The 24,778-nt window shown below is 55.0% G+C and overlaps 1 protein-coding gene across 6 annotated transcripts in view; it reads left to right on the forward strand.

Annotated features, from left to right (window-relative positions):
- The first annotated feature begins 309 nt into the window (after positions 1-309).
- LPCAT1 (lysophosphatidylcholine acyltransferase 1) overlaps positions 310-24,778 on the forward strand; it is a 66,428-nt gene continuing 41,959 nt past the window's right edge. The window contains exons 1-3 of one of the 6 annotated variants that reach the window (XM_070246130.1): positions 310-433; positions 1,261-1,433; positions 2,228-2,438. Coding sequence is in view for 1 of the 6 variants with exons in the window: in XM_023625877.2 (XP_023481645.1) it covers positions 12,451-12,597 (147 nt within the window). In the remaining 5 variants the exon portion in view is untranslated. Of the gene's footprint in view, positions 754-1,260; positions 1,434-2,227; positions 2,439-12,336; positions 12,598-24,778 lie in introns of those variants that run through there. The other 5 variants (XM_070246133.1, XM_070246131.1, XR_002802681.2 and 2 more) reach the window with 5 other exon arrangements.

Raw genomic sequence — 24,778 nt, forward strand, 5'->3', positions numbered from 1 at the left:
TGCCATTCAGTTCTGACTAATCCAGCATTCCGGGACTCAAGGACGCACATCTAGCCCTGCTCAGAACGTCCTTCCTCAAATACAAATGCTAGTTCCCCTCTTCGCTGTAAGACATACGCACAGTTTATGGAGTCTTTAAAATCAAACCACTTATAAAAAGGCCTTTGATCCAATAAGAGTTCCTGGCCTGGCCTCATCAATTCAAGTACCAAAAATATGTACAAGGATCCTCTTACCACAAATATCCCGAAGCCAAAGAGCCGGGTCACGTGACTCTAGCACCTGTTACCAGACACGAGCTTCCACTCAGGAGGACTTCCCTGTTTGCTGAAGCGAGAACTGCTTGTGCAAAGCAAAGCCCTGGGCCACCACAGCTGGGGCATCAGCACAAGTGTGCGGTGACACGGAGAGGGCAGGTGTGCGTGGAGAGCAGGTGTGTATGTAGGGGCAGGTGTGCATGTAGGGCAGGTGTGCATGTAGGGCAGGTGTACATGGGGGCAGGTGTGCTTGGAGGGGCAGGTGTGCATGTAGGGGCAAGTGTGCATGTAGCGGCAGGTGTGCATGGTGGAGCAGGTGTGCGTGTAGGACAGGTGTGCATGGAGGGGCCGATGTGTGGTTAGGGGCTGGTGTGCATGCAGGGCAGTTGTGCACGTAGGGCAGGTGTGCATGCGGGGGCAGGCTGTGAGCAGACACTCAGGGTCACCTATGGCTCCACGGCCCAACTATGCACACTCGCTGAACACACCTCCAGGGGTGAGTGAGGGATGTGAAAACACCCAACTGTGTGAGAGGCGCTGCCCAGGAGCCGGTGCCCAGCAGCTACACCCCTGAGAGAGAAAGAAGGGAGAGGAGCAGGCTCAGTAACCTCCCCCTCACAACGTGAACAAGGTGCTTCCACCCAGCTGGGCCTCCACTGCAGGGGACCGCATGTTCGCCTCCTCACTCACTGCTTTCAGGGGCCTCTTTCCAGACCTCCTCAAACGCCCCCTGCTCCTCAGAGGCCTTCCTGGTGTCCCAGCAGGCGGTACCCCTCTCCTCCTGAAGCCCTGGACCTGTCCTGGTCCCCCTTGCCCTACATGCCTCCCACAGGGCTCACCTGTGGGAGCAGAGCGCCCTTCCCTCTGCGTGTCCCTCTCCCAGCCAGAGCGTAGGACGTCCTCAGGGCTGTTAGATGGTGAATAGGGGGATTCCTGCCATGACATCCTTCTGGAATTACACATTTTGATTCTCCAGATGAGTTTATTCTCTTTCCTTTTTCAGACAGTGAATATCATACAACTAAAATGTCTCAGGAGTTTAGAGCCAAACTGGCCCCTTGAGAAGCTTGTCCTGATGCCCTGAGATGTCCTCGGGCTTCAAGAAGATGAAGAAGAAGGTGCCGAGGGTGGCACTAGAAGTGAAACAACCCTGGAATGGAGGATGAAGCCACAGAGGTGAGTCAGAGGCATTTAAAGGGCTTTCTAACCCTGCCTCCAGGCACGAAAACCAGCTCAACATCGCCTCGCCTTTGCTCTTTCATTCCTAGTGGCTTGCATATTCATTAGGATTATGTTCACTTGTAAGTAACAGAAAAACCCTAAACAACAACAGCTTAAACAAGATAGAAGTTTACTTCTTCCCTGCCATCAGGAAGGCCAGAGGTAGCCAGCCCAGGGTTGGGAGTACCCTCCATGGGGACCAGGACTCGGGCCCCTTCTCTCTGATTGCTCTGCTGGCATTGCTGTCATTCCCAAAGTTGTTTCACGGTCCAAGATAGATGCTGTAGCTCCAGCCATTGCGTTCACCTTCCAGCCGGCAGGAAGGCACCCTCTCCTTAAGGCACTTCCCAGAAGTTCCACAAATCATGTGCTTGTGTCCCCTTTGCTGCCAGAACTTAGATGACCGCGGCTAGCTGGCAGGCAGGCTGGGGAAAGCAGTCTGTACCCCAGATGGCCGTACTTCCTGCTGAACATGTGGTTCTATCACTGAGGAAGTGAAGACAGATGTGGGGAGAGCCAGCGGGCTCCCTTTGCCCTGGCCACTGCTCCCTTCCCTCCGTGCATCTCCACCTTCAAGAACTTGCCCTGCTCTGGGAGAGCGAGGGCTCTGTCTTCACAACTTTGCAAAAACAATTTGACACAGTGTTTCTCAAAGCCAGTTGGAAAGAATTACTGTAGCAATCTTTCCATAACGCATCACTCCTTTGAGAATAATTGTTTTTATATTTGTGCTTTTTTCGACGTTTTAGGAAGCAAAATTACATGCAAACATTTGTTCTGCAAACCCAAAGTGTGAAGAAAGTTGGGCTCAAATACTAGAAACAAGCTCCCTGCCTCTGAATTTCAAAATCTTCTTCGTTTGCATAAAGGCTCACAGAAGAGATCGGCCTCTCAGCTGGTCTTCTCCCTTAAGGATCGGCTTCTCACGTCAAGGAAAATGACACAGACGACTCTAGTAAGGTGGGTGCTGTGTTGGTGACCTGTATTTCTGTGACAGCGGCTTCAGACTGCTGGCTTTGTGGTCAACATTACTGTCATATGTGTTCTAAATACTTACTTAAATGGTAGTGATATCATTAAATATTAAATGATAGTCGAAATTTATAAATAATAGATAAAATAATGTCAAGTCTCTAGATCCTTATTTGATGTCAAATGTCTGCATATTTGAGGAAAATGGTTTTAAGGGAAACCAAGTGTTGTGAAAATAGGACCTCCCCCTGCAAGGCCACTTGCAGAAGTGGATGACCATGGGGCGACGTCCAGCAGGAAATCCTGACACGTGAGCAGAAAGAAAGACCCCCGGAAACGAGGCCACAGCCTCACTGGCCCTGGCTACCATCTCGGTCACAGTCCTTGTGCCTCATTTTCCCCATCTACAAGATGATGGTACTTCACCCACGCAAAGTAGAAAGTCTTCCGACGAGGTGGGTGTTGCAGGGTGGCCCAGGGAGGGCGGAGCCTGACCCACTCCTCTGACCTCCCCAGGCTCCCTTGGGCCGCAGCCAGGAGAGCAGCCAGGCAGAACCTGGAAGACCAGCCCGGCCACCGGAGCTCATGGGTGGGGTGCAGGGCTGGGACCAGGGTCACGGCAGTGGGTGGCAGGAGAACCAAGTCCTCGATGTGCCCTGAAGCTCTGTGTCAAGCTCGTCCTTCTCTTCTGATGTTTTGACACCCGGGGCATTGCAGACCCTGGAGGACAGCCACCCACAGAGAGCCAGCAACTCACCCGAGAGCACGCCTTCCATGGGCCCCCACCCAAGCCAGGGCCCACGCCGGCCACCTCCCCCACGCTCCTGCCTGCAGCCCCTGTCCCCACCCTAACTCCCACAGCAGGGACAGCCCCACCCCCAGAGCGGCTGACTGCTCACAGCGCCATCCTCAGCCTGCTCACCTGGCTACTCCATCCCTCCCGAGGAGACCACAGAAAGCTCAGCCCTCCCTGTCCTGATTCCTCCTGGGGAGCTCGTGGGATGTGCCAGGCCCTCCTCTGGGAGCTGTGAGGAGCAAACCACCTTTCAAGGACAGTCGTCTCCTGATCTGCTGGCCTCACTCCACCTGAATAATAAAACCTACACTTTGAAACAAGCTCTCACCTTCAGAAAATGCTGATGGATGTGAGGGGTGGGACAGAGAGGGGCCAGGATGACACCCAGGTCTCAGCCTGAGCAACCAGAGGGTGGGCTGTGGACAGGCACCTGTGGATGAATGCCCGTGGACGGGCGTGGGGCACAGGTGTGGGAGGAACTCGGAAGCTCAGCCATGGACTGGACAGGTTGAAGTATGTGTCCGACCCTGCTGTGGGCTGAACTGTGCCCCCGCATTCACATGTCGCAGCCTGACCCCAAGGGGAAGTGGTCTTTGGGAGGTGCTTAAGGTGAAACGAGATCACGATGGGGGTCCTCAAGATAGGATCCACACCCTCCTGAGCCCCCACAGGGGCCATCTCTCGCCTCCCGCATGGGAGGACCAGCGCCAGGGCGGCTGGCTGGCTGCAGGCCGGAGGAGGCTCTCCCCAGAACCCAGGGCCAGTACCCTGCTCCCAGACTTGCAGCCTCCGGAGCCATGAGAAGTCAGTCCCTTGGTTAAGGCCCCATCTGTGGTGTTTTCTGTGGCCGCTGGAGCTAACTAACGCAGACCCCCAAGTGGCACTGACGTCGGACGTGTGAATGTGGAGCTCAGGAACGAGGTCCAGCTGCAGACACAAGTCCAGCATCACCCATGTGGAGCTGCTCGTAAAAGCCCAGGACCAAGGAGAGCGGGGTGGGGCCAGGGGGCACTGTGGAAAGCACATTCGGAGGTGGATCAGGCCAGGAGACACCACCGGCCAGGACAGGGGCTGGACAGGAAGCCTGAGGGAAAGCAAGGTGACCGTGGCATCTGGAAGCCCAAGGAGAAAGGTTTCTCTCAGGTCTCACTCACGTGTCACCTTGAGGGCCTGTCTGCTGGGTGGGGATGGCACCGTGCCATCACAGGCACGGCATGATGCTGTGCAGACTCACGTGTCGCCGCCACGGCCGTCTACAGCGGAGGTGCTAGGAAGAATCAGCGCCCTACGTGGAACTGGTCGCCTGTAACAGGGACTTCTCACAGGTGGTGTCCTGGCCCCTGCGAGCTCGGGGAAGGGGACAGGCCCTGGAAGTCACCCTGGTGCCCTAGAATGGCCTCCGTGTTCTGTTAGCCGGGGAAGCCGAGAAGCACGGTCCCAGCCAACATGCTGATGTTCGGGCCTGTGAACGATCCACAGAAGAGAGAGCTCCTCTGGGGGCCGATAAACACCAAGAGCCTGCAAGTCTCATTAAGAAGCCACATAATGCCAACTCTTTAGGGTATAAAAGCAACATTTTCTTCATGTTTCCACATTTGATAGGGCACTTAAAACGAAGTTGAGCACAGGGAAAATGACCCTTCCCTGTGTTCTAGATAAAACCCGCCCAGATGTGTAATAACTTTCAGCTGGCTGACATTTATCAGTGTTGTATTTTGACACGTTGAAGTATCCAAGTAGGTGCTTTCTGTCTCCAAATTGGCTCAGTGTTGAGCCGACTGAGGAAGCAACACGGGCACCCTTCATGGCGCTCACTCTGCTTTCTCCTGCAGACGCGTCCGCCCGCACGACCCCCTCTTGCCCAGGTACGCGGCTGTTCCCTGCTCTGGGGGGTAACCCGGTGAAGGACATGGACACCGCAGCCCAGACTCCTCCCTCGGCAGAGCCTCTGAAGACGGGGTGACAGCAAGTGACCAGAGCTGCTGCACTCCCCGCCGGGGTGTTGCTGCCACAGTGGGCAAGACAGACCCCGAAGGGGCAGAAATGGGTCTGGGCAGCACCCCAAACTCTCCTAAACCACGGTTTTGGGGGGACTCCTGAGAACAGAAAGCATGGGCGGCAAAGTGGCCTTTTTATGACAAATTTGTACAGAAGGCTCATCGAGGCTCATCAAGCAGGAGCAACAAGAGTGAAGAGGCCACGGTAAGACCAGGTTGGCATCAGCGATGCCGCCAGAGCCACCGCAGGGCCGGGAACAGAGCACCCGTGGGGCGGGCCTTCCTCCGGAAGCCGTCCGTCCTTCGCAGAGGCGGGCCAGGCGGCTCTCTGGAAGTGTGCGTTTTGGCCCAGCTCCTCCTTCAGGATGATCAGAGAGCTGCTGCCACCAAGGCAATGACCGCTCAGCCACCTGGACGGGAGCCCTGAGCACCAGCCTCCGTGGCAGGGTGGAGCGAGGCCAGGGGCGCACATGAAGCTCACACAGGCTGCATGCGATCTTTAACACCTATTCATGGATTTTGCAGAAATTGCCCAAGATTAGCTGGCTGTAGTGGGCTGGGTTGTGTCCCCAAAAAACACGTGTCCAAGTCCTGAGCCCTGGAACCTGTGACTGTGACCTTATCTGAAGACGTGGTCTTTGCAGAGGTGATTAAGGTAAGAGCTGCAGACGGGGTCATCCTGAATTAGAGAGGCCTTAAATCCAGGGACTGATGTCCTCACAAGAGAGAGAAGAGGGTGGTTGGAGGCCCCCAGACGCTGCTCTATGTCTATTAAAGAAATCTAATTTAAGTTAAAAACACTCCCAGAAAGAAAACCACACACCCAGATGGCTTCACGGGAAATACCACCAAACATTTAAAGAAGAAATAATTCAATTCTACACAAACCCTTCCAGAAATTTCCAGTGAAGAGAGTGATCCTGGCTTATTCTGCAAGGCTAATACTGCTGAGAGCAAAACCAAACACAGATGTTACAAGAAAAGAAACTACCAGGCTAGACTCCTCGTGAGCACAGAGGCAAACACTCTTTAAAAATGTTTGCGAATAGAATCCAACATGTGAAGAAAGGATCATCCGTCACACCCACGTGTCAAAGACAGGTGTGTCCTTCCCGCCTCTTCTCTTTAAAAGTTTCCCCAAGATGCTAGCTGGTAAAATCAGGCAAGAAAAGAAACAAAGGACCCCAGATCTGAAAGGAAGAAGTAAAACTCGCATTGCAGACAGCATGGTTTTCTACCCAGGAAATACAGAACCTATGAGAAAGCCGTTAGAACTTGCAAGTGAATCTAGTAAGATGTCAGGACAGGAAATCTATACTAGAAATAGTTTACATTTGTATATACCAGCAACGAACCATCCAAAATGGACATGTCTGAAAGTACCATGTACAATAGCACCAAAATATTCATTTAATTAATTAAGTCTGACAAAAGATGTACAAGATTTGTACACTGAAAACTATAGAACATTGTTGAGAGAAAGCAAAGAAAACCTAAATAAATGGAGAGATGTACCCTATTTGTGGATCAAAAGACTTAACACTGTTAACATGTTATTTCTTCCATCCCAACAAAATGGCAGAAGGATTTTTCCCGTGGAAATTCACAAGCTGATTCTAAGATCCATATAGAAACGGAAAGGATCGAGAATAGTTGCAAAAGCTTTCAAAAAGAAAAACTAACTTTGAGGACCAATGCTGTCTGATTTCAAGACATATTATGAAGTTATAGTAATCAGGTTGGGGGAGAACTGGCATCCAAGTGGATAAATCGGTCAATGGGACAGAACAGACAGTGGAGACAGAAGGACACATATGCAGTCCATCAATTTTTGACAAGGGTACAGAGGTAATCTGTGGAGAAAGGATAGTCTTTACAACAAACGGTCTGGAACAACTGTATATCCATAGGCAAAAAATAAAAAGCCTTTCATCTATACCTAACATCATATAAAAAATTAGCTCCCAAGAATAATAGACCTAAATGTAAAATATGAAATTATAAAACTTCTAGGAGAAAATGTTTGTTGGGGCCAGCCAGGTGGCATAGTGGTTAAGTTCCCTCCCTCTGCTTCGGTGGTTTGGGGTTTGTGGGTTTGGTTCCTGGGTGCACATCTACACACCACTCATCAAGCCATGCTGTGGTGGCGTCCCACATACAAAATAGATGAAGACTGGCACAGATGTTAGCTCAGAGACAATCTTTCTCAAGCAAAAGGAGGAAGATTAGCTACAGATGTTACATCAGGGCCAATCTTTCTCACCAAAAGAAACAGAAAAAAAGGAAGAAGAAGAAAATATTTGTGACCTTGAATTAAGCAAGGATTTTTAAGATATAACTCTAAAAGCACAATTCATTTTAAAAATGATAGATTAAAAACAACCATAAAAGGCAGAACTAAAAGTAAATATCCTGCTATACGATCAAGTGGGGGCTTGTCCAGAAAAACAAGGTTGGTATAAGATTGGAATATCAATCAGTTCAATTCAACATATTAACAGGATTAAGGAGAAAAACTATATGACAGGTTTTTGACAAAATAACAAAAATTCCCAGCAAACTAAGAATAGAAGGGAACTTCCCCAACCTTATTAAAGATGTCTATGAGAAACCCAGCACCATTTACCACAGCACTGAAACAAAATACTTAGGGACAGAATTTTTAAAAACATAGGTAAGACCTATAAATTACAAGTAGATACTTCTACAACAGGATATAGGAAGCATGATCCATAAAAGAAATATGTTGATAAATTGGACTTCATCAAAATTTAAAACATCTGCCCCTTGAAAAGATGCTATTGATGCTTAACAAACCATGACAACACTTAGTGACTGAAAATCACAACGATTTATTGTTTCTCATGATTTTGTTGGTTTCCTAGAAGGTTTGTCCACTGCACCTGCTGGGGACCCTCATTCCACTGCATCCAACCTGAGGGTGGAACATCCACCTTGCGCAGGAACGGCCAGCACGGCCTGTCATCCCCCACACTCTGTCTTCACACAACCTCCACAAGATCAACACGGCCAACAGCGCTCCTCCATATGAGCCATGAACAATTAGAAAAAGTAACAAAAATGTAAGATTATTTTACCATGGCAAAAGTATAACCTCTCCAGGAATTAATCTAATAATAACGTGGAATCATTATGTAGAACAATTTTAAACACTTTCAAAGAATGTAAAACAAGACCTAATAAATAGAAGAATAACTATGTTGGTGAAAAACAATGCTCAAAATTCCCAAGTTTCTGTGTTTTCTATATGAATCATGCTTTTGATTTCCTGTATTTTCTGGTGCTGTGACATTTTGGGGCCTCGTCCCTCCCAGGGATCCTTACTGGGCAGTAAGTCTTTCAAATGCAAACCAGCCTATGCAGAGCCAACCCCCCCCCCCCCCCGTCCCCCCTCCCCTTCCTCCACCAGCTCTCACACTCAGGGCCATGGTCCCCATTTCCTGATCACCCCAGAGCCAGGTGCCAGACAATCAGGGACAGCGCCTAGGCCCCAGAGCACCCTGAGATTAATCAAACTGGCCAATTCTAAGCCTGCTGACCCTGCCTGGCCAGTTCGCTCCTGTGGAAATCACCATAAAGGATCCTGCCCAATTTCCCCTGGCTCCCATGCTTCCCTGTACGGCCCCCGTGGCACAGCATGACTCCTGTTTCTAGGGATCTGTGAGCAAAACTTCCTCCTTCAGGACAGTCATGGCCGTGACTCTGTCTCATCAGACCACATCAAAGCAAATCCTGGGGACCCTGACAGCCACTCTTCCTAAAGTCACCTGCACATTTAACGTAATTTGAAACAAAACCTCCAGTGGGAATTTTTAGCAACTGGACAAACTGATTCTACGAATTGATTCTATAATTTGGAAAAACGAAGTTCTCTGCCTCGCTAAGACAATCCTTGAAAAGAAGCGCCAACCGGAATTCACCCTACTGGTTGCCACGGTGCGTTTACTCCAAAGGCATCGAAGTGAGAGCAGTGTGGGACCAGCACAGGAGCAAACAAGCCAGTGGAACAAAACAGAGCATCCAGAAATAGCTTTATAAATACTTCTGTTCCTGCCGAAGAGGAACCACAAATGGGAGAGAGAGATTGATAAGTGGGGGCGAGAATATTGGGTCACTATGAGGAGAAAAAAAAATCTTTACCTGCATTACAAACAACCCTGAAAGGCAGAACTAAAAATAAATATTAGGAGAAAATGAAGGACAACATCTCTTTCTCTCCTGTAAATAACTCTAAAATGCAAAAAATAGACAAACCAAAAATACGCAGCCCCACCGGAATAAGCAGATACCTTGTGTTCTCAGTTCATTTGGAGTTCATTTGGAGTTCAGAAACATTTCTCTCTAGATCTATCCTCTTAGCACAGGAGCAGAATGAGAGCAAGGAGCCGCGGACACGGGGCACGCACCCCAGCACGGAGGATCTGTGTTCCGGGAGGGTCCAGGGACCGGGGCCCAGGTAGAGGTCTCTCCAAAACCAAGAAACTAAGTCCTGGAGATGAAAGGAAGTCCTTCCGCCTCTACTGAAAGAAACTGCTTATAACCCTGGGCCCCAGACCAATGTCTCTGAATCAAGCTTCCAGAACCCTCTGGGACTTCCAGAACATTCCATCGCTGCATTAAAACTGAAGCCTGCGTGAAGGGCCAGGGCAAACCCACGAACTTCCCAGCCTCTCCTCCCACCCGCCAGCCCCCGACGAGTTCCTCTCAGGCCTCAGGAGAAGACAGACCCCCTCACAAACCAGGGGCCTTCATCCCCAGCCGTTAACTGTCCAGCTTTGCAGCCGGAGCAGGGAGGGGGCCCCGCCCCTGGTCCCAGCACACCCCTTCCCCTGAGGTCCAGGTCCCTCAGGGCTGAGATCCGGCCACCGCCACCCCTCTCTCAGGGGGTTTCCACTAATCCCGTGAGGCAGCGCTCTGCCACCTAAGGACAGGCCCTGGGTCCCCTCCCTAAAGCAACTGTCCTGGATCCTACCATCCCTCGCGAGCCTCCATTGTGGCTCTGGACGGCCTCCCAGTTCTCTCCCGGCCGGTCCTCCCAGTGGGCAACTCCACAGACTGCCCCTTCTGGCCCCTCGGCCCTGCTCTCCTGGCCATCTTCTGCCTCGTCACCTCTGAAGGTGCACCACAGCTCTGCTGGTCGTGAATGAGTGGAGCACCCCTCCCGCTGGCTCCCTCCTCTCTCTCTCTTTCCCCTCACTCCACGCTGCCCCTCACACTGACCCACCAGCTCTCCCAGCTGGCCTCACGTGTCTGCGGTCAGAGCAATTGGCAACTGAGTGCCCAGGAGGTGAGCTGTGGGCTGAAGGCCTCAGAGGCGAGGGAAACAGAACCCACGCACGTCCACCAGCAAATAAGCTGCACCACAGTCACGAGGACTTCCATGTCATCACGGCACAGCCGAGAGGGCTGGCACCGTGCCCGTTGCCTTTTACAGGCGTGACAACCAAGAGTCTGAGGAGATGTCACTTGCTCAGGTCAAGCATAAGGTTCTGAAGTGTGTGGGACCCGCCCTGCATGTCCCTTTCTGTAAGGACCACACCGCATAGGAAGTCGTAGACTGAGTGGAACCACCGGCCTTTCTTTTGTCCCCCGGAACCCCCCCCCCCCCATTTCTCTTTCTCCATGTAATACAGAAGGGCTCTCTGCACATAGCAACATTGCCGTGTCAGCCAGCCAGGGTATCCGCTGGGCGATCAGAGGGCCAGCACTCCCTGGCCTGCTGCCCAGGCAGGGAGGAGGCTGGGGATCCCCAGGAGCCCAGGGCTTTAGAGAGGTCCACTCCCAGCCCCAGAGCAATTCAGGGAGGGCTGCCCTGCGGCTCCCCAGGGCTCCACTGCAGCTGGGGTGCTGGACCCTGTGGGTTGTCCTTCCTCACACCCGGGGGCCACTGCCTGCTGGCGTCCTCCACCTCCTGCCTGTGGGGCCAGAGGAGACCTGCAGAGCACTCGGCTGTTCTCGCTACAAAACGCTTGTGGTGAATTTCTGAAACTCACACATTTTGACAAGGGAACTATTTTGCCCTTGCCCAGTTAATACTGCGTCACAAACTAGGGATCCCGCGTGTCCCCTTCCCCGCAGGAGTAACGCCAGAACTACGCAACTAGGGAGTGAGAAAGCATCGTAGGATTCACAAACCGCTGGCCCGGCCCACAAATGCCCGGTCTCACCATCTGGGTGGGCCCTCTGGTCTGAGCGGACCCCATGCGTCCGGGGCGGGGTCCGCCCACACCTCGGTGGGCACAGCCCACAGCCGGGACTGCACCGACTAGACCAAGGAGCAGCGTAGCGAGGACCCCTGCCCCCACCGGCCGCCTTCCAGGGTCCCCAGTCTGAGCGAGGACCCGCGAGAGGGAAGAAAAGCAGAAGGAGAGCCGCGGGGAGCTGGGTCCCGGGCGGGGTCCTAGTGCAACCGGGACCGAGTCCGCAATGGCCTCTCACACGTGCGGCCTGGCTGGCCCAGCTCCTCGTGTCCCTCGGGATTTGGGCGGGCGGGCAGCGTGGCGCCGGGATGCCCTGCGGGCTCAGCATCCGCGCCCCGGGGTGCGCGCGTGCTGGGCGCGTGCCCGCGCCTTCCCCTGTCCGCGTGTCGCTCAGGGCTGGCCGCCGCGAGCCGCGTCCCCCGCGCGCGCCGAACGGCGGAAAGGGGCTACGTGGCGGGCCTGCCCGCGCTGGGGACAGGACCTCCCTTCTCCGGGAACTAAGCCCGGCCAGAGGTCCCTGGGCCCTGCCTCTGCGGGAGGGGCTCAGCCAAGCCTCGGCGCCCCTCCGTCCTCCGGGCCCCCCACGGACCACTGACTCCTCCGGCCCCCCGGTCCTCCGGCGCCCCGGCCCCCCAACGCCCGGGGCCCCCCACAGGCTCCCACGGCCCCCTGCTGCCCTCCCCGACTCCCCTGGTCCTCGGAGTCCGTGGGTCCCCCAAGGCCCGTGCTGGCCCCCCAACTCCGGCCCCCAGCGCGAGCCTACACCCGCGGGGGCGCGGGAGGCGGGGCTCGCGCGGACGCCCCGCCCTGGCCCCGCCCCGCGGGCCCCGCCCCGCCCACGTCACGCCGCCGCCCCTCCGGCGCCTGCGCGGCCGCGCGCCAGGCCCGCTCTGCCGCCGCGCATCCTCTGCCCGCGCCCGGCTCGGCGCCCCGCTCCCCGCACCCGCGCCCCGCGCCCTGTGCCCCTCGCGGCGGGCGGCGCGGCCATGAGGCTGCGGGGACGCGGTCCCCGGGCCGCCCCCGCCTCCAGTGCCGCCTCCAGCGCGGGGGCCGGCGACGCGCGGCTGCTGGCTCCCCCGGGGCGGAACCCCTTCGTGCACGAGCTGCGCCTCAGCGCCCTGCGAAAGGCCCAGGTGGGTAGCCCCGCGCCTGGACCGCCGCGGTGCCCTGCGGCCAGCAGCCCTCAGCCATCCTGCGTCCCGTAACCCTGGTTCCCGCCGCCTGTGCCCTGAACCGGCCCCTCATCCCGTTACCCCCGCACCCGGAGCCTGGCCCCACCCCCTTTCCCTGGATCCCCGCACCCCCTTTCCCTGGATCCCCGCATCCCCTTTCCCTGGATCCCCGCACCCCAGGCGCCGCCCCACCCCCTTTCCCTGATCCCTGGCCCCCCGCAGCCCGTCGTTCCGCGCCAATGGGTCCCCTGGTCCGGGTGTCGGCTCCCGCCGCGTGCAGGCCCCGCCCGGAGCGGCTTCCCTGGATGTGACTTTGTCACCTGATGAGCTTCGTCTGTGGGGACCTGGCTGGTCATTTGAGTCAGCGCCGGCCACAGTGGGGCGCGGGCTGTTGGGGGGGCTCCCCTGAAGATAAAGGGCAGGAGGATTTCCGCCTCTGGGTTTGCGAGTTGTTTTCCGGGGGGCGTGCAGGGGTTGGCCTGCGGCAGATGCAGGTTTGTGCAGCCTCGGTTCCAGCGCGGAGGGAGCAGTGTGCGCCCGGCTTCCGTCACGTTTTGTTCGTGGGGTGGTCTGGTCCTGGCTGAGGGAGGGGCGGCCGCAGGCAGCAGCGCGGCCTCCACACTTGCCCCTTTCCTTCCCTCGCGTGGCTTCCGACCCGGCGGGATCCGTCCAGGGCGGTGTGCGGTCTGTGGTTGGCAGCCTCTGGTTGTGTGTTGTGTTTGCGTTTCTGTAAGATCCCGCGCAAGATGGCCTTTCTTTTCACCCCGGAAGGGTCCAGAGCGGAGGCGCAGCTTCAGGACTTGGTGGTTGTCCAGTTGGTGGGGAGTGTTTTTCCTACTGTGACAAAACTTTTTGCCTGGAGACGGACATCTTTTCACGCGTAAAGTAATGATGATGTTAAAGAGAAAAGTTCTTGGAGTCAATCTGAAGTCCTCACTTTCCCGGTCGCCTGCTTTTTCTCTAAGCGCCTTCTGGGTGGGTTTGGTTCTCATGGATGGGAGAGGAAGTTGTGGGCAGAAAGTTGAGAAGAGGGGAGAGAATGGAGCGTGGCATCCCTTCTGGTGACAGGAAAGGGCAGGGCCGTCCCCAGTTGGCTCCTGGGCCTTGTCCCTTGTCTCTGTGCTGTCCCAGCCAGACGCTGGCATCCTCCTGCCCAATGGTCTGCTGTGTTCATTTACTTGAAGACTCACTGTGCCAAGTGCCATAGGGTTGAGACGCACAGTCGCTTCCTCTGGGCTCCTGAATGGGCCCCCAGCCCCCAGCACCCCTCCCCTCACTCATGTGGTCCAGGGGGCCTTCCTCCCCCCTGCTCGCTGCTCAGAACCCTCAGGGTACCCCTGGGTCAGGTGGTTTCCAAGACCCTCCTTGGCCCTGCCCTACCCCCAGACTTGGTGCCCTTGGCTCCAGCTGCCTGGGGGCTGTCCTTCTTCCTGCCCCTGCCCACTCTCTCCTGGCCTCTCTGCTCCTCCCTCAGATCTCGGGTGAAATATCACCTCCAGGAGGAAGACTCCTCTTCTTGGAGGTCCTTGGAGGGCCTCCTCTGCATCCCTGTCACATTCGCAGCCCCTTGTTACTGTGGGTGCCTGGGGGCCAGGCCTGTCCTGCCCGGGTGAGACCCACCCAAGAGACTTGGCTAATTGTTGAGCGAATAAACAAGTGAAAGGGATGAATGTCAGAGTCCGAAACCCCCAGCCCCCTGGAGCAGGGGTCACGTGATTGGAAACTGGAGCTTCGGAGCAGCTTCTGCGGGTTGTTTGCGGGTTGTTTCTCAGTGAACGGTTGATGGGAGTCCGAGATTTTGGTTTTAGATGTTGGCCTGCGCACCTGGATGGCATTCAGAAAAAGAACAGGTGGGTGGGATGTTTTAGCCTCCCAGAAAGGAAGAGATTCTTTGTATCCACCTCGTTGCAGTGTTTCAGAGGCCATGTCAGAATAAGGGTAGTGTATTTGTAACAAAGTGGTCATTACTGCTCTGATGTCTGCAGTGTGTGGTCGCGGATGTGTTGCTTGTGAATTCTCTCCAAGTTGTGAGTCCACTCTGCAGAAACATTTTGTTTTTCACCAAGCAGTGCTCTGCAAAGCTTTCCACCTTTACGTAATGTACTATGGTAAAGTTTCTACAGACTGAACTAACCCTACCCAAGCAGAGAAGCCTGCCTGGCCAAATCAGTAAGTGAATGGACCCAGCAATGACTGAGACACCTGAGGGACACTCAGAAACTCGCCTAAATTCTGAGTTCACCTCAACCAGCAAGGGTGCCTGCTTTTTCCTGTTAGCATCTGCTGCCCGGGAGGGGCTGCCACGTGTCTGCGGATTAATGACCAGTCCATCTGTCATTTAACTGCAGATTTAGCAAGGAGCTTAAGCATCTCTTGGACAGAAAACAACACGTTAAGATCTGAAAACCGTGAATAGTATAATACTGGGTAGTCTCATGGAGATTTGTTGCTTTCGGAGTCAAGAGATGGATTTCTATCACCTGGGTTTTTTTGGTGCTTCCAGTTGGAACTCACAGGGGTGAGCACATCTCACCTCCAGCTCCGATGTTTCCCCATTTCTGAGCTCCCTGTGGCCGGTGCCAGTGAGAGTTTACTTCCTGGAAGGTAGGCCGGCCTCCTGTACACCTTGGAACTGAGTCCTTGGAGGAAGGAGCTGCTGCGTGCACCCCTCCCCCAGCCTAATCCTCGGAGGATTACCATGAGGGTTGAAGCCAGGGACAGACTCCAACCCACCAGTGTGTGCTGTGCTGTGGCCTTCGTGGAATTTAATCACCCAAAAGTGTGGGGGGAGGGGAGGCGATCTTCTTCTCAAAGTTCTTATCCCAATGCCCGAGTTTTGATAAAAAAGCAACAGCGGGCACAACCCAACTCGGCCTGGATCCTGAGTTAGGTGTGGCCATTCTGGCGCGGGGAATCCCACCGCCTGGTGCTTCCAGGCCACAAGTGGGGAAGGCTGCTGACTGCGTCCTGGTCTCGTGCACTGCCCGCTGGCCTCAGTGTCTCCCACCATGCACGCACACAGACCAGGCTTGGCTTCTCTCCTTCTGCTCTGACCTGCCAGACTCCTGGGGCGTGCTCTGGCCCCTCACACCCCATCCACTCCCTCTGCCCTTGTGTCTGGTGTTCCATGCATGAGGCTTCATAGTGAGCAGTTCTTTACCCAGCCCCTTCTGTGACCCCAGCACTCTGCCAGGGGGTGGGGGAGGATGGATAAACAGGGAGGTGTCCTGACCTGAAGCTGATGGGAAGCCTGAGGATGGAGGATTTCCCAGAAACCGTGCAACCCGTAGGAGCGCACAAAAGGCTGAGGCCCCAGGTGGATGCCAGGCCCCATGTCTGGCCACCTCTATGACCTGGGAGCCTAATGGTCCTGCCTCTGTTGGTGCGTCTGTAGCCCAGCAAAGTCCAGGGGTAATCCTCAGTGTCCTTGCCACGGTCACTCAGCACGGCCCTGGGAGGCAGGCGGGTGGGAGGTCAGGTACCGTATCCTTGCATTCCAGGTGAGGAGACCGAAGCCCAGGCACTGTGCCATCCCCAGAGTCCTGGGCAGAGTGAGCTGGCTCAGTGCGGACATCTGACCCAGCCTCACAGGGAGCCCGGCCCTTAGGAGGTCGCCTTCCCCTCGAGCTCAGCCAGAGCCTCCTGTAACCCCATTCTGATTCCCTGAAGGGCCACGTGGGACTTAGCTGTGGCCGATGCTGAGGGGTGGGGAGGGGTCCAGAGGGGAGAGACTTGGCTTCTCAGTTTTTATGCTCTTCTGTTCTGAAATAGGGGTTTTCAACATGTGTTTATATGTTTTATATATGTGTATATGTACACAGACTCATGCATATACACATAAGTATATACACACTTATTACACATATGCATGTACACGTAAGTATATACACACTCATACACATATATACATACACGTAAGGAAATGCATACGCATATATACACATAAGTATATACATATACATATATATACACTCACACATACACATGTATACACACATAAACATAAGTATATGCATACACACATACACACATGCTATGTAAGAATATATACACATGTACACATAAGTATAGCACATGTATATACACACACAAACGTGTACACCCATACACACATGTATATACACAGACATATATACACACATATACACATAAGTATATGCACACATGTATTTACATTCACACACATATGCATAAGTATATACACACATAAGTATATACACACCTGTATGTACACTCACACACATACACGCATGTATATACACACATATACACATATTCTACATAAGTGTATACACACGTATATACACACACATAGGTATATACACATGCACTCACACACATATACTATGTAAGTATATACACACATACATATAAGTATACACACACGTATCCTACATAAGTATATACACACATACACATAAGTTCACACATATACTATGTAAGTATATACACACATACACATAAGTATACACATATACTATGTAAGTATATACACACATACACATAAGTATATACACACACACATATACTATGTAAGTATATACACACATACACATACGTATATACACACACACATATACTATGTAAGTATATACGCACATACACATACGTATACACACACTCACACACATATACTATGTAAGTATATACACACATACACATAAGTATATACACACACACATACTACATAAGTATATACACACGTATATACACATACACATAAGTATATTCACACACTCACATACACACATATACTACATAAGTATATACACATATATACATACATACACATAAGTATGTTCACACTCTCATACACACGTTACTACATAAATATATACACACATGTATATACACACATACACATAAGTATATACACACACATATACTATGTAAGTATATACACACACGTATACTACGTAAGTATGTACACATGTATATACACATATCCACACAAGTATATACACACACATATACTACGTATGTATATGCACTCAGTTTTGTTTCACAACATCTTTAATTTCTTAGTACTGAGTAAAGCACAGTCAGTCTTAAGTCTCATTTTAAAAAATCAGGATTTTGTCCCTGAAACAGAAGCCGTTCAAGAGCCGTGCTGCAGGAGCCAGGTCCTGCCCGTCCCGCCCGTCCCCATGGCAGTGGGCCCTGGGAGGGCGCCCCAATGGGGAGGGTGTCTAAGCGGGGCCTGGGCTGCGCTGCCTGGGAGCGTCTGAGCAAGGCTCCCACACTGGGTGTCAGGAATTCTTGCCCCGGCCTGCTGACCACTCCGCTTCTCAGTCTGCCTCAGTCTGCCGCTTCTCAGTCTGCCGGCTCTTCATCTAACACAGCCAGATGGCCCGAGGCTGTGGCATGCTGGGGCCACCTGACCTTTCCCGAGTTAGCGTTGTCCCGTAAACCTGTAGTCTGGTTGGGAATTAGTTTGAAAATGAGCCCAGAGGAACATGTGTGTTTGGAAATAACGTTATATTTCAGTGTGATTGTTGGGTTTGTCCTTCCAAGGTACAAGTCACCACATGCCCTCAGTGCCGTGTTTTGCAGTGTTAAAACTAATCCACAGGTTCTGTGGCCTTTTAACCATGGTGCAGCCTCTGAGCTTGGGTGTTTCAACGTTGTCAAGTGCTGTTCGTACTCGCACACAGGACAGCCGGCTCCTGTCCTCCTCCAGGCACAGCCTGTCCTCGGCTCCTCCACAGCTGCCACGGACTCCCGTGTGCTAGAGCCGGGACATGCCGCAGGTGCCTGAGGACCACGGCCTGTTCCCAGCACAGATTTTATTGTGAAAAGTTGTATTTCCATCTTAGAGCCAGAGGAGTGATTTATTTTCCCCAAAAAGTTATTTGCAACATAAAGCTTTTTAAAAAACATCTTCCAAAATGTTAGTATGTCAAACCCCTAGGATAGGGACACAGAGCTGGGCTTTGCTGTGCTGTGTCTCACGCAGGGTCCCTGAGATCCGGAGGGTGCAGACCAGCCTTTGCCACCAGTGGGCCCTGCTGCCTTGCCCTGGGGCCCAAGCACACTCAGAAGTGACCTTGGTGCCCGAAACAGCCACCCCAGCTGGGGGGTCTTTTATATCAGGGTCCACTTTCTCCCAGGCCACCCCTGGAGAGAGGATGGCTGTCCCACGTAGAGAGCAGGTGACAGAGCCCCCACTGGCTGCCCTGCCCTGGGCCCTCCCATTCCATCCTGGCTGCACCTGAGCTGTGGTTCTCAGGAGCAACCAGATGGGTCACCTTCATCCTTCCCTACTGTGCTCAGAGAATTGACCACCCTGGCCAGGGGGACAGACCACTCCAGGCTCCTCTCCACGCCTGCTCCTTTGACAGGCACCACAGGCCTGGGGGCAGGCCTATCCTGGCTCCACAAATGTTACTGGTGGGCAGGGGCTCCCTGTACCTGTGGGACAGAGCCAGGATGCTCTGGGAGAGGTCCCTGCAGCTGGAGGCAGAGCCAGGATGTTCTAGGGGAGCTCCCTGCAGCTGGGGGCAGAGTCAGGATGTTCTAGGGGAGCTCCCTGCAGCTGGGGGCAGAGTCAGGATGCTTTGGGGGAGCTCCCTGCAGCTGGGGGCAGAGTCAGGATGCTCTGGGGGAGGTCCATGCAGCTGGGGGCAGAGTCAGGATGCTCTGGGGGAGGTCCATGCAGCTGGGGTCAGAGTCAGGTTGCTCTGGGGGAGCTCCCTGCAGCTGGGACAGAGTCAGGATGCTCTGGGGGATCTCCCTGCAGCTGGGGGCAGTCAGGATGCCTTGGGGGAGCTCCCTGCAGCTGGGACAGAGTCAGGATGCTCTGGGGGATCTCCCTGCAGCTGGGACAGAGTCAGGATGCTCTGGGGGATCTCCCTGCAGCTGGGGGGCAGAGCCAGGTTGCTCTGGGGGAGCTCCCTGCAGCTGGGGGCAGAGCCAGGATGTTCTAGGGGAGCTCCCTGCAGCTGGGGGCAGAGTCAGGATGTTCTAGGGAAGCTCCATGCAGTTGGAAGTACAGGATGTGGCCATGGGTGTCCTTGCAGCTGGAGGAGGACTCCTTGCAGCTGGGGTTTGGGGGGCGGTGTCGGCAGATGGTGGCCTAGACCCAGAATTTCAGTGGGGGGCCTCCTCTAGTTAGGGGTGGGGACTGAGCCTGATGTTCTTTCTGTAATACTCTCTGTATCTGAGGGGGTTGGGGTAGGAGGTACCCAGGTTGGGGTGCTGCCCCAGCTGGAGGTCTTCCCCCAAAGCTGGTGAGCCCTGGACAGCCCAGGATGGCCCAGGGAGGACTCCTCCCACAGGGGGACTCAGGCTGAGCTCTCCTCAGGCCCTGCTGGCTCTTTGCAGATATTTGCTGAACAAATAGAAGCAGCTAGAAATGCGACAGTTCTTGAATGTCGAGATTCTTTTCTTCAGACTATGCAGCCAGGCCCTGGAGGTAAGGAATTTCCTTGGGCCACAAGACCAGAGTGAGTCTATCTCCAGGACGTGCCCTGAGCTGCGGGGGCCTATCTGTGCACACGTGAGCTGTTATTGTTGGGGTTCTCACGGTCTCCTTGGTCCATACCCCCCACACTCCTGCCCCTGCTGACTGTCCCCATCGGCTGAGGTGCACCCCTGGCGCAAGACACCAATGAAAACAGAATGCTGCCGGCGAACCCAGAGTCTGCCGCCGTGGTGGGCTGCACCCCGGCTCCATACAGAGTGGAATGGTGTGCACTCAGCAGCAGGGCTGGCCGGCCTGGACCCTCCCTGCTTTCTCACCAACTGCCTGGGCGCCGAGCCCTGAGGGCAGGCACGGCCCTGTCCTGTGCTCAACCTGGGCTAGTAGGGGCCGCTGGATGAGTGGTCAGTGAGCAGACGGCCACTTGACCCCCTAGTGCTTGCAGCAGCCCCTATTCAGACAGTCCCTCTGGGTGCCGCCTGGCACCACTTGCCTTCTGGCCCTGTGGGTGGTGTCACTTGCTCAGTAGATCAGCACACGGCCTTCTCTGTGCCTGGCCTCTGCCCCCTGCCCCCCCTTCCTCCTGAGTTTCTCACCCCCTTGGATGTGGATGTTCCCAAGGACAAGCCAGTGCCTCCTGGGGTGGCCGTCACATCCCTGCCCCTCCCCAGGCTGCCTGTGGTGAGGGCCTGCTCCCCTGGACTGCCCGTCCAGCCTCACTCGGGGTCTGAGCTTCTCCACCCATCTGTGGGACTCGCAGCCTCCTGGGTCCGTCTCTGCAAGTGGGAGCTCCGTGCCCTGCAAGCCGCCTCTCCGTGGGCGTGTTCTATAGGGTGTTCTGCGTGCAGGGGGACGGCTGTGGGAGTGGGTCAGGTGACCTTCTGCAGCCTGGGAACAGGGGCCTGGAGCCAGCTCCTGCTTCTGAGCCTCATCCCCAAGTGGGACGTCCAGCCCTGAAAGCTGCTGCTTTCCACTGTTTCTGTTCTTCCTCCCCACTGCCCTGCCCCGGTCCCTTCTCCTGCCCCCCTGCCCAGAGCTGGGCCCTGCTGGGTGCTGAGTTCTTGGGGGTGACTGGGCAGCCGCGGAAGGGCCCAAGGTTTGGTTTGTTGTGGAATTTTCCTCTGGAGGCTGCAGGTCGCAATCACAGGGGCCTCAGGGACAGAGCCCCGGTCTCCAGCTGTGGGGCCCTGGACCCCTGGGGAGATGAGGTTCTATAGGAAACTGAGTGAGGAGAGAGTGCAGGCAGGACCCGGGGGCCAGCCCAGCGTGCCAGCGATCGTCCAGAAGCCATGTGCATCCCCCGGCGCCCTCTCTGCCCTTGCCGCCTCTGTGTGTGGGATGCCCCCCCAAGCTCCCGGTGTCCCCTTCAGTCTTTGCTTAAACCCCACCAGTTACTATAGAGACCTTTCTGAACTTCCCTGGAGAACAGGTGTCCCCCGCCCAGACGTGCCCTCCTCACCGGGACACCTGTCGCCTGCCCCAGGTGGTCTAAGCCAGAGGTGCTGCGCTGTCCATCAGGCTGGGGCTTCGCTGTTCTCGGCTGCTCCCCAAGTCCGGAGCAGAGCTGGCCCATCCAAGCTCTCGGTGCCTGTTTGTGGAATGGATGCGCTTGCTCTTTCTCACACGCCTTTCGTCCAGCTCCTCACAGACGAGAGTGGTGTGCGAGCCCCGAGCTGTTTGCCGGGCGTCGTGCTCTGTGCTCGCATGATGTGAGTCTGGGCTTTGGGGACCCCCAGTCCAGCCAGCGCCCACCCTGATGTGGGGCGGGCAGGAACTGGGGAAGAGCCGGGGATTGGGGGAACCACATCTGGCTGGGGGGCTGGGAGCAGCCGGCACCCCTGGGGCTGCCAGGAATCTGTCACTTTGGGAGTTAAAGGTCGAAGATGTGGCACTCCCTGGACATCCAGCAAGCTGCATCTCTGGAAATGACCGGGAGGGTCTTGACCAGAATGCGGGGCTCCGGGTCCTGGACGCCCAGGGCGTTGAGACTGTGAGTTAAGGTGACAGATGTAGGAAAGGGGTCTTTTATCGAAGGTGCGTCGTGCAGCCCCCCCCCCCCGACTGTGTGCTCTTGGGGTCCATACCCTGTGACCCTCTGCGTGCCTGCAGGGGGAACATTGCAGCTGAGGTGACTGTGTCTCCACAGAGAGAGAAAGGTGTCCGGGCGGTGGCCCCCGGCAGAGACTAGCAGGGATACGGAGTCCTCCTGGCTCTGCCCCGATCCTGTCCTCCCACAGCACCCTCGTTCACTTCTGTCTGTGATCCTGGGCAGGCGCCGCCCTGAGCCTTCCCACACCCGAACTGCCTCTTCTCCAGCTGCGCTGGGCCCCCTGCCCCTCCCCTGTCTTGGGGCCCAGCCTCTGGCTGGAGGGCGCTGTGGTCGGTGTCTCCCTGGTAGTTTTCCCTGGGGACCCAGAGTCCACATGGCAGGTGGCTCCTGATGTCCCCAAGGGTCCGCCCCCCTGGCCCTCAGGTGGATGCTCTTTTGTTTTTTAAGGTATGCCTTTTTTGATGAGGAGGTTTGGTCTGTTGCCAATCTTCCTTTTTTTCCCCTCCCCAACGCCCCCATACATAGCTGTATATCCTGGTTGTAGGTCATTCTAGTTCTTCTATGTGATGTGTCGCTGCAGCGTGGCCTGACCAGTGGTGTGTAGGTCTGTGCCCAAGATCAGAACTGGCGAACCCTGGGCCACGGAAGTACAGTGTGAACCTAAGCACGTGACCACAGGGCTGGACCCGGGTGGAGGCTCCTTTGCTCGTCTGCTGGCGCGTGCCCTCAGGCCCCAGCGCCCTTGAACATGGACGGAGAGCTCAGGCCGGCCACCGGGGCCCCCAGTGCTGGGGTCTCTGCTGAGTCCACCTGGAGGCCCCAAGCTGCTCCTTCGTGCTGAGCGCTGACCGTGTGGTTGGCTTCACACCTCCTTCCCCAGCTGGACCGTGGGCCCTGCTGCCTCAGGCTGCCTGGTGCCTGTGACCCGTCAGCACTGAGGGACGGAGCTGGACACTGAGCCGGGCAGGGTCAGCCAGTGTGGCGGGCTCCAACCTCCCACTGGAACCTCGGGCACGGCTCCAGGGCAGGCAGGAAGGACTGTCTGGTATTGGTGGGTTTCCCTGTGGTCCCCCTGGTTGTAGGACGTCAGGTGTAGGGTTGCCTTAGACCAGAGGGGTTCTGGTCCCGTAAAGAACTGCATAGATGCTTGTCGTTGCCTCACAAACCTTTACACACCAACCAGGGTGTGTTGACAGTGGGAAATACGGTCGTCTGGGGGAATCCCTCTGCCGCTGGGCCACGGGACAGGTTTGTAAATTCAGAGAGAATTACTGAAAGACACGCTCAGTTTGCAGAAGCCTGCAGATTGGGCGACACATTGAGTTGAAAGCCCTGGAATAGAGAAGACGGGGACGGTGAGGAAGTTGGGGCTGCCTGCGGGTTTGAAAGAAAAACATCGCTGTTTTAGAAAAGCTATATTTAATTTTAGACTCGAGTGGGAGAGCTGAGAAGAAATAGCTTATCTCTAGCAGTGAGCGTGGCTCTGGAAGGACCCTTTCTTCGAGTGGAGGTGCCGTTATCCTTCTGTCACCCAGGAGGACAGAGAGTGTCAGGATTGATACAGCTGAAGCCTAAGGTCAGGACCACCAACATTCACATGTTAGTAAGAAGACCTGTGAGTCCTGTGTGAGTTTGGGCGCAGGGTGGCCGGTCACACAGAAGCCAGCTGCCTGATAAAACGCTCATGAACAGAAAGATGCTCCTCTGGCCTGACCTGCACTCCCCCGTCCCCAGCCCCTCACTGAGGATACCGTGGAGGCTAGCCACGCCGCGTCTCTTCTGTCCATCAGAGCAGCTGCGTGTGCGACAGGACAGAGTGACAGCGACGTTCAGAATGACACATTTTCCTGTTTCACTTTTGCTTTGCAGCAATTTCACCGTTCAAGTTAGTTGTGAAACAACTTTATTCCACATTAAGCACAGCACATGATTTGGACCAGAAGGCATTTCATGTTTAAGGAAGGTGTTGGCCGATGGGGGGGAGCAGAGAGGACGCGTCTTCTCCGGTTGATTTGCTGGTTTGCCTCTGGGAGATGGCGGGCCCCGGCCGATGCTCTCTGCCGTGCTTGGCAGCTGTTGGCCCACTGGTTCTGTGCTGGGGGTGTTCCAAACGGAAGCACCTGGTTGTGCCAGCTGAGGGGACCCGTGTGAGAATCGCTGTGCTTTTTCTAAGTTGCTCTCTCTTTGAAAAGAAAATATAATAAAATTAGATGTATCCTTTTCCTCTCGCTACGTCAGGAGAGACTGGCCCCGGCAAACGTCAGCCGTCTCCACGTGGCTCTGTGGAACCACCTCCTGTCTCAGGTGTTGGGGCCACACACTGCCCCAGGGCATCAGGTGTTGACCTCCCAGTTTTAGAGTCTTCTGTCTATCCTAAATCAGGATTCTCAAAAACAGCTTGTTTTATTTATTTTTTTTATAAGTAACAGCAAAAACAACAAAAAAAGGATTGGCTTCCTGGGCCAGATTCTTCCCCTCCCACCGTTGATCCCACGGTGCCCTGGAGATCGCTCGGCAGAATTCGTGCAGTCATCTCTCATTCGCTCCTCACAGGACAAGCTCGGAGGTGACCAGGACCAGCCACCCAGGGTGGTGTTTGAGGGCTGCACAAGACCCCGCCCCAGAAACCGCTGCTCCCTGTGCTTCTGAACCCTGGTGCCTGCTTCTTTTCG

Source organism: Equus caballus, chromosome 21 (assembly GCF_041296265.1).
Source record: "Equus caballus isolate H_3958 breed thoroughbred chromosome 21, TB-T2T, whole genome shotgun sequence".
Classification (NCBI taxonomy): domain Eukaryota; kingdom Metazoa; phylum Chordata; class Mammalia; order Perissodactyla; family Equidae; genus Equus; species Equus caballus.